General features: G+C 36.5%; 1 protein-coding gene across 1 annotated transcript in view; it reads right to left on the bottom strand.

The window, feature by feature from the left end:
* LOC137992306 (3'-5' RNA helicase YTHDC2-like) overlaps positions 1–10,000 on the bottom strand; it is a 41,967-nt gene that overhangs the window by 23,479 nt on the left and 8,488 nt on the right. Inside the window, exons 9-20 of the mRNA XM_068837573.1 lie at positions 9,109–9,163; positions 8,501–8,553; positions 7,888–8,115; positions 6,558–6,856; positions 6,102–6,170; positions 5,914–5,971; positions 5,409–5,538; positions 4,703–4,768; positions 4,271–4,388; positions 3,620–3,677; positions 2,237–2,327; positions 1,486–1,537 (exon numbers count right to left, since the gene is read on the bottom strand). Of these exons, the coding sequence (XP_068693674.1) occupies positions 1,486–1,537; positions 2,237–2,327; positions 3,620–3,677; positions 4,271–4,388; positions 4,703–4,768; positions 5,409–5,538; positions 5,914–5,971; positions 6,102–6,170; positions 6,558–6,856; positions 7,888–8,115; positions 8,501–8,553; positions 9,109–9,163 (1,277 nt within the window). The remainder of the gene's footprint in view (positions 1–1,485; positions 1,538–2,236; positions 2,328–3,619; positions 3,678–4,270; positions 4,389–4,702; positions 4,769–5,408; positions 5,539–5,913; positions 5,972–6,101; positions 6,171–6,557; positions 6,857–7,887; positions 8,116–8,500; positions 8,554–9,108; positions 9,164–10,000) is intronic.

The raw sequence follows: 10,000 nt of genomic DNA, 5'->3' as shown, positions 1-10,000 counted from the left end.
TTTTGATAGCCAAATTGTTCAGCCTTGGGGTTAAGCCAACTACTGTCAATTGGATCATTGACTTCCTAAGGGATAGGCAACAAAGGGTCAAACTTAACAACAACTGCTATTCCAGCTGGCTAAATGTTCCTGCCGGAGTTCCACTTGTCAAGGCACGCGTTTAGGCCCCTGGCTGTTTTTGGTAATGATTAACGACCTAAAGTTACTGGCCCAGGGAGAGCCCTTGTTCATGTGGAAGTTTGCAGACGACACAAATGTTTCAGAGGTGACACCAACTTCTGGGGAAAGCTCTTTACAGGAAGCTGTCAAATTATCACATTCCCAGCTGGTCTCACTATAATCTCTTCCAATTAACCAAATGCAAAGAGTTAGTTGTTTGTTTTAAGACAACCCCACCATCTCATGGCCTGATGAAGATAGATGGCGTGCAGTTTGAGAGGCTATCTTCTGCTAAAGTCCTAGGGGTTACAATCAGTAAAGACTTGAAATGGAACGATCACGCAGATACCGTCACCTCCAAAGCCGCACGTCGATTGTATCTTTTGAGTCAGCTAAAGAGAGCAAGCATAAGTCCTGATGACCTGTTAGCTTTTTATTATAATGTCATTAGATCAGTGCTTGAATTCTCATGTCTGCTATTCTCCCAAAATATTTGTTTGATGACATCAAATGTATTCAGAGGTATGCCATGCGAATAATCTTTCCCAGTTTATCGTACTGTGAGGCGATGGATAAGGCCGGAATTCCAACACTTTCAGAGAGACGTGAATCATTATCTATTAAATTATTTAAAGATATTGTACATGTAAGTAATGAACACCACAAGCTGGCTAATCTGCTACCTCCTATGGCCAGTTCCCACGCTCAGCGTTTGAGAAATAAGAGACGTTTTAATACTCCAGTTTGTTGCACCGATCGTTTTCAATAACTCTTTTATTATTAGCCACGCGATGTAAATAACCTTTAAACACAATTGTAATTATTAATAACCATTTTTATTGTAATTTTTATATTGTATGTAATTCAGTCCTATGACTGTAATGTACGATGTTTTAATAAACATGCCAGGTAAGAATACATAACCCGGGAGCTCTGCATTTTGGCTTGGCTATGTATAATTATCTATAAACATGCATTAATATTTTTTAAAATTAATTGAACAGCGGATTGAAATCTCATCTACAATGCAAAGCTGCTGTCTAAGAAAATTTTTCCGGAGTCCTTCAGGCTTCCAACATTAAAAGTTAGTAGCCCGAGTCACTTTTTCAAGAGCCCAGAATTAATTAATTGAAAGTGAGGATGAATCACCTTGTGATAAGTGAGGCATCTGTTCGGGCTACTTGTTCAGAAATTTGGTCACCCGCGCTCGCAAATAAGGTGCCCCAGGTGGCCGGGCAACCATTAGACAGCAGCCTTGCAATGGCTAAGGAAAACAAAAAAAGGATTTCTTTTAAAGACATAAAGGAATCCCATCAATTTAAGTACCTCTCTTTGTTCTGAAGGCTGCATAGAGGAATGGAGAATGAAGATCTGATACCTAAGACATCAAGAAAGAACCACATCAATTAGTGTTACTGTAACTCTGGAATAAGCCCATCATGGAATCTACATGTAAGTACAATAAGAATTACTGCAATTGTTTATTTGTATTCAACAACAGATAACAGTCTGTGATGTGCTGGTGGGTAGCTATAAACAAGTAATTAATATGTAAGTGGCTCAGTGTAAAAAAGGTGTCATGCTCTTCGCACTGCAGTAAAGCCTTTGCTAATTGCAGTCATGGACCTTTTCCCTTGTAATAGACAAACCATTGTAAACAAATGTTAGGTGAAAATTTGAGCTACAAACTTCTCACAAAAGCTTGGTAGAAATATAATTTGGTGAAGCACAAACTTACCTGTATTGTAATAAAGATAATGCTACCATGTATTAATTTACACTAAATAGTTGCCCATCATGAGAAGTGGAAAATGGACAATGATCAGAAAATAATTATGGTACTAATCCAAAATTGAATTACTTGTCAATTTTGATCATTTTTTTAAATTTTATTATTGTTGATCACAAACGGCATAAAATTACAGGTCTGGGATGAGATGTTGGAGACAAGGTAACCATTTAAAAATTGTTTTTGTTATGGCCATTCTCAGCCTTTAAGACTGTGCTTAAGTGCATGTTAAGGTGTTCCTAGAGGGTTGTTGTTTTTTACCTCAAAATTACATAGAACGTACAGTACCTTTTTGAATTTCCAAATTCTCTGTGAGAGGTCAAACTATCCCGCAGCGTGATGATATCATCATAGCCAGGAAGGAACACTAAAATAGCTCCTGTTTAGGGGAAGCAAACGCAATAATTATTAATTTTAAAAACTTAACATGGCTATGTGCAATTTAGACAAGGTTTAAATTGCAACAATGTTAAGGTCAGCAGTTGCAACACAAGATAACCTAGAGGCAGCTTTAGAATTCTTGCCGGGAGCTCAATGTTACCCCATTTACGATGGGCACCCTGAGCCTGCACAATGAGTATTCCAGTGAATGATTCAGTATGACAGTACCTTTAGTACACAGGTCATGCACCTACAGGACTACTATAATGGATACTTTCCACTGCCATACAGTGTATATGTCCAGAAATGCAAGAACTGTTGAATAGTTAGATGCACGAAGAGTGGAGTTCATTATTATTCCCCCACTGGGACATTAAAACAAAGGCAAGTCAAGCTTGACTAGTTCAGGTCTCTTTGTTTTAATGTCCCAGTGGGGGATTAATAATGAGCTTACCCTCCAGCATGGCAGATTTTGTACCATGTGATCGTTTGTTGCAAAAGGCCTATTTGAGTAAATGTCTCTTGTAGTCACCTGAAAAATTAAGGTGGCTCCAACAGGATTCAAACCCAGATGATTTTACTCATCAATGGGGGGGAGGGGTGGTTCAGGAGTCAGTGGGTTAAGTTTACTTTCATATGGGCCTAATGCAGTTACAGTGCGACGTGCCTTACCGTGGCCACCTAACATAGTTTTTTAAAACTTATACGCCAATCACCGTGTGCGAATTTGATTGACAGTCACCCCTCCTTGCAAAGTTCGTATAGTTGTAAGTTGAACACCGTTGCATGGGTTGTTGAGTTGACGTACTTACACGTAGTTGTCCAATGTGAAAGTTTGTTGGGTGGCCACAGTAAGGCGAGTTGCACTGCAATGGAGGACAGATTCATTGCCCTAAGAACTTTAAACATCTTTTACTAGATCTTCCAGTATTTTTCGTCTTGAGAAAAACAGGTTGGAACAATAATAATAATAATAATAATTATTATTATTATTATTATTATTATTATTATTATTATTATTATAATTATTATATTAATATTTTTCACTCACAGACAAATATGTACTGTTCTTTTCATGAACAGCTCTTTTACACTACAACTAGAAAGAACTTGAGGTATAAAATAGGTATTATTGTAATTTTTAGTCAATCACGGTTTTCCAGGAATCCACTGAACAATAATTATCTATTAAGACAAATGCACATTTTTTTCATTTCCACATTGAGTTCTAACCTTAAACCATCTTGTATAGTTTACATAAATGACAATTTATTAAGATTCAATACTAACCTTCTTGCTGCATGCCACAAATATAACTCAGCAAACTAATAATAAGCTCATGGTCAATCTATGAAAAGAAGAAAAGGCCTTTCATATCGTTTACAATAAACTTCCACTACAGTGTGACAGCAATCACTTCAACTAACACAAACTAAGACGACTGTGATACACCAGGCACACTGTACCCTTTCTTGAACGAATCTTGGTGAGTATGGTCAAGCTTAGTTCACACTGGCGACATAAGGATCATAAGCATAATCATAATCATAAACATAAACATAAGCTTCTTATGTTCTAGTGGGGACGGCCGCTCTAAAAAAAACGTAAAGCTTTTCCTCGAAGCTGGCCGTTATCTTGGTCAAAAAACAATGTCCCCATTGCGTCATTATGTTTCTCATTATGTCGTTATGATTTGCGCGTTCCCACTGCAAAGAAGAGTGACATAGTCATAGTCAAAGCCATAATCACAATCATAAGAAAATGGTCGATCATTTTCTTATGATTGTGATTATGTTGATCATAAGGGCGCCTATGATTATGTTTCTGGAAGTTCCCACTAAGACATAAGCGACATAACAGCATTATGTTCCTGCTTATGATTATGATTTTGATCATTATGTCACTAGTGGGAACTAAGCTTCACTGTTTTCTTGCACTTACTCTATCATCATCAAATGTCTTGTGATAGATGGAGAGCAACTCCTTGCTTTCATCACTAAGCTCTTTGGAGTCTTTTTCTAGAGCTGTTTCATCAATGTACGGAACTTTGGGTGATGACCTGCAAATAAAAGCATTAAGCAAACATGATACATGTAACAGTACTATAAAATAATTGCCTGTAAGCAATGTTTACAATAATGAACATTGGTCTTGTAGCACATTTAGATGTGATAATTACGTCAACACTCACACAAACATTGTAAACCACTATTTTTTTTTAATGTCCTGTTCAAGAGTGAATCTTATTCATGTCCAAATTTCCATGCATGTTAACTTTTAGGTATACAGTCATTGACTGCAATAAATTACCTCTGTTGTTACCTCTGGGAATTTTCTATAACCTATCATTAGATAAATCTATTAGGTACTTACAGCGATGACTCAAGAAGTTCAACCACCTTTGTGTGTTCCCATTTCTTTGCCCAGTCAACTGCAGTCCTAGATATATATTGAATAATATTATACAGTGTATTAACACACCAATACTGTATACTGTTGTATACCATTTTGCTCCCAACAGTGACACTTACTGTCTAATGGATTTTACTTTAAAATGACTGGTACCAGATTATTTTAATTGGGAATCTAGAATAATAATAAAATAATAATAATAATAATAATAATAATAATAATAACTAAATAAATAAATAAATTTGGAATATTAAGAGAAATGATAATCATCATCATCATAACCTTCATTGTTGCTATTAATTTAATAGGTGATGGTCTTCAGGTTTCCCATCATAGACTATGAAGACAGCTTAGGTACATAACTTGTTGTGATCCCTTATAAAGGCTATAGAGTCCAATATGAGCTCTGAAGAAGCGATGGCATGTTAGACATTCATATCTAGCACCTTCACCAGGTGGGTTGAGTTGTCCTTCACCAGTAAATTGCTTTAATTGAAACCACTGGCTAAATATTTCTGAAGTGGACATCGCAACATTTTCACAGGCAAGACTTGCGAGATACAAGGCAATGTATGTTACTCCTCATTTGGGGACCTCTGAGAAGAGATTTAGCACATTGTAAGTGCATCTTGCTTGCATTTTCACATAATTCACAAAAACTTCTCACCAGCCATTCTTTGGTTCCTTGATGAGTGGATTAGCCCCCAAATTGAGCAGCTGTTCAACAAGACTAGAACAGCCTCGGCCTGATGCTACCATAAGAGCAGTGGCTTGGGTCTCCGAATGCTGATAATCCACTGAAGTCAGAAGAAATGGTCAACTTTGTACTACCAACTAGAATTTTATTTTTCAAACTTTTTCACTTTAAGAGAAACACTGCTTTTGCATGATAACGTATGCCTACATATAGAGATTATCCTTCTAACAAGACAGTATTTCAATATTGTTGAAACTGGTTTGAGCCACTTTAAGAGAAATCTTAAGAAAAAGCAGGAAGCCGAGTTGGTGCAGTGACGAGAGCACTCGTCTTTTGCCCACTGTCTAGCTCCCAGGTTCAATTCTCAAATTCAGCATCATATTTCGTTTAGCTTGAATTGCAACGTCCCCTTGAAAGGAGCACCTGTGCCCAGCTAAACAAGTCTGATACCTAAAAGAATAAAATCAAGTCTTACCACTAATGTCCTCATGTATAATTAAGTAAAGAATCTGTGCAAATGCATCCTCATTTCCCTGCAAAAAAATGGAAACCTCAAACTGTCACACTTCAAATATTTTACATCTCATAACTAATTTTATTGGCACCACAATGAAAGGCCAGGGAAACAATGATTCAAAATACTCCATTTCCACAAAGACTTACATTTAGCCAAGCCTCTGAAATACTGTTATCCATTTCCTCTCTCAAATATTGTTCTTCACTGTCACTTTCCTAGCATAAAAGACACTTTTTTATTCCCTGATATTACTTTTGTATTTTCAATTAAATAAATAACTTGCAAGTAATTTGTGATAGGATAAGTTGAATTGAAGAGGAGGCTGGAAGAAAGTAAGAACTTTAGTTTGTAAATTAATATACAACCAACACTTTAAACTGCACGGCTCAATTACACTGCAAGCAGTCTCCTTCTTCTCCTACACTACTACGGGAATTCAGAGAACAAAGGAAACCTCCGCAGTCGTCCTTTAACCTCCCAATTCCCTTCTTGGTTTTACCCAAAATTTACAGAATGTTTTTAGTTTCATTCGCGCGTGGATATGAGGAAGAAAGGACAACTGCTTGCAGTCTACACAGCAATAAACAAAATCAACTTTGTACCTCCTCTTTTAGATCACCACTGCCAGCTGCCTCGGCTTGATCAACAACAACATTCTCAATTTCATCTTCCAGTTTCAACATTTCTACTCCTTCTTCCACTTCGTGGATTTCCCCATCATCATTTTTCTCCTCTTCAACTACAAGTTCATCATTCACATCATCATCATCATCATCATTATCTCTGCCCTCCTTGTCATCTTCATTGTCATCATCTTCTAGTAAAATACTCTCATCAATATCCTCTCCATCAGCAAGCTCTTCATCGATTCGGAAGTTGGAATCCTCTTCCAGTTCAACATCTTTATAATTTATTAAAACATATAAAACAGCCCAGTTTCTACATATACATGTACATTGTACTTCCAAAGAGAAAATATCTAGCTGTTTCAGCCAATGTAGTTTATACGTCACGCTATCCTCAAATTTAATTCAGATGAATTTAATTCCAATTAAATTCGTCCTTCCATCGACCTTTATTGTACCGTGGTTTTACACGTCGAAATCAATGGGTCGAATTATGGTCGAATTTATTTCTCAGCTGGAATGCAATAAACCTGGTCAGAGGTATAATAATTAATAATGTACAAAAATATTGTATGCAATTTATTCAAAGCAACGCTGGATAAACGGATAAACTGATGACACTTTAAGATATTTTATCCGTCTTCTTAAGACGAATAAAGCATCTACAGTAGGACGAATTTAATTTAACAGAATAATTGAAATCGTTTTAGACTTCGCTTTATTGTCGAATTTATTTTAAAGTAGGACCTGGAATTAAATTTGTCTGAATTAAATTTGATGATAGCGCGACGTATAACCTAGGCCTAAGTTGCACAGACACAGCACAGATGGCTGACAGCCAAGAGAAGGGTTCCTCTAGATCTGTGAATCAAGCCTGCAACTTTCTTTAATTGCCAAAAAAGGATTCTTGCAGAAATGATGAAAATTTTGGTACCAGTAAGAGTTGTAGGAATCTTCCTTGAATGGAGTGTGTGATGTGTACAAAGAAGTCACACACGACAACCTGTAGGGTTGTCAAAACAATTTGCAGTTGACAGCTTTGTTTAAAAATTAGGTGAAAATGAGGAAAATGTACAAAGTTGTATCTGCCAACAAACAAAGCTGTAGAATAGCTGGCTGAGACAACAACGAAGGTGGTGATTTTTGCCAGTCCCCAGCTAATTTGGACAGCATGCAATTATGGGTGTTGCACCATTGCATTGTGATATGTCTTGTGAAGACCGAAGTCATATGAGCCAATCAAAGGAATAAACTTGAGTCACCTGATTATGATTGTTGTAATAATATTATTGTTGTTATTACAAACCTTCTCTTGGTTGCAGACTTTCTTCATCAAACATTTCATCTGGTTCCAAATCCAGTGAATCAGGAGTGTCAAGTTCCTCGACAATCGCATTGTCTCCATCTTCAGCCTCATCAGCCTTTTCAACAATTTTGGACTCATCAAAATTTTCTTTCTCTGGAGTTGGTTCTTGCTTCTTTGAAGGAATGACAAGAGAGGTGCTTTTGTCTGCACATTCACTCTTGATTTTCCCTGTGAAGCAGAAGACATGCATTTTGTAGGACATACATGTAGGAACTGCTGAATAGGAACAAAATTACTGAGTTCGTTTTTGAGATATGAGCAGCTGAAGCCAAAATATGGGGTGTTTTTGCAGGGCTTTCCTGTTGCCACGGTAACTTTTTATGTCACAAAAATGACCAAATCTTTTTCAGCAATTATTGGTGTTTGATATGGTACTGTAACATTGCTGTTAAGTGATAAGTCTTGTAGTGTCAATACTTCTAATAAGAATGTTTCTTTCAAGTGTTGAAACTGGTTTGAGCCACCTTAATCATCTCCTTGTGTTGTGATTGGCCTAAAATAATTTCTTATTATCGGTGATTGCTGGCAAGGGCTTTGGTTACGGCATTGTTACCCTTTGATGATTCTTTTAGATGCTTGGCCATCTCTTTGCTACAGTAGGATGTCCTGCAACCGAATATTTATTATAAATAAGTGGTACTAAATACCCAAAAATAGTGTATTGTCAAACTCTGTTCCTATACATGTACACTGTCTAAAACAACTTTAAACAAAACATACAATAATTATTTATTTAAGTAATAAGATTGTCAGAATGATTGTGAGTTCACAGCATTGTCAGACTTTATCCAGCTGAACTGAGTTTGCGCCTTTGTTTAACGGAAATTGTGTATCTATACATGTCAAATGCACACATGTATTATTTTTATGGTCCCAGAGTTGTACATTTTGCCATCATCAGGACTCCTCATTGTCTACAGTTTGGATGCGTCTTTCCAAACTTTAAGATAACTCTGTATTAATAATGTGAAATGAATTACGATTATCGTAATAAATTATTATTGATACTCAACAATAAACAGTAGAAAATCTCATTTATAAATACATAATTATAATAGTAAAACAATTATTATAAGATACAATGTAAATGAGAAAGGAAGAGTAAAATTAATTAAAGTAGGATATACATGTACACTAACATTTATTTTACTAAGATCTTACATTCTAAGCACATCTTCCAGAAAGTATGATTTTACCTCAAAGCATCTACCAGGAACTGCAAATATACAGATTTGAAAAAAGTATGAGGTCCAGAGGAGTTTCTAAAAGCAGTATTACTAAATAAAATAGACACCCCAAACATCCCAGCTGTAGCTACTTGGTAACATAAATACATGAATGAGAAATACCGTATTTACCCGTGTACAAGTTGACCTGTTGACTTCTACCCTTGTATAAGCCAACCTGTCGATCTAGAATCTGGCTCTTCGGCCAATGCAGGCGCTGCATTGGTGCATACTCCATTGTCGACCTTTTATAACCACAGGGGACTTAAACAGGGGTCAAAAAATTTAGAGAAAAGTTCTGGCTAAATAATTTTATTCAGCATTACCATAATAATTATTATCTTGAGTGAAACAAACACAGTGGGACAGGTTGGCTTTTGATTTGGCAACAAGAAACTTAAAATGTAAGCAATTCCAGTTAAAACAAAAAAGGATTGATCCAAATCTAAATGTTGTTACTCACAATTATTTTGAAATAGAAACTGGAAATGTTATGGATCACGAATATATGCTAATGAGACATCCCTAGATATTAAATATCATTGGTTTGGTGGATATCATGGTTTCACTGGTTTAGTGGGAGCCTTGGTTTCACTTATTTTGAGGGTGTCATGGTTTTACTGGTTTTGTGGGTGTTAGGGTTTCATTGGTTTTGTGGGTGTCATGGTTTCATGGTTTCAGTGGTCTTGTGGGTGTCGCGGTTTCATGGGTGTCATGGTTTCACTTGTTTTCCTTGTGTGTAACGGTTTTATTGGTTTCAAGGTTTCATTCATTTGGTTTCACAGGTGTCATCATGGTTTCACTGGTTTCATTGGTATTGTGGGTGT

Source organism: Montipora foliosa, chromosome 2 (genome assembly GCF_036669935.1).
Source record: "Montipora foliosa isolate CH-2021 chromosome 2, ASM3666993v2, whole genome shotgun sequence".
NCBI lineage: Eukaryota > Metazoa > Cnidaria > Anthozoa > Scleractinia > Acroporidae > Montipora > Montipora foliosa.
Note: the sequence above shows the minus strand (reverse complement) of the source record. Positions and strands in the feature narration are given on the sequence as shown.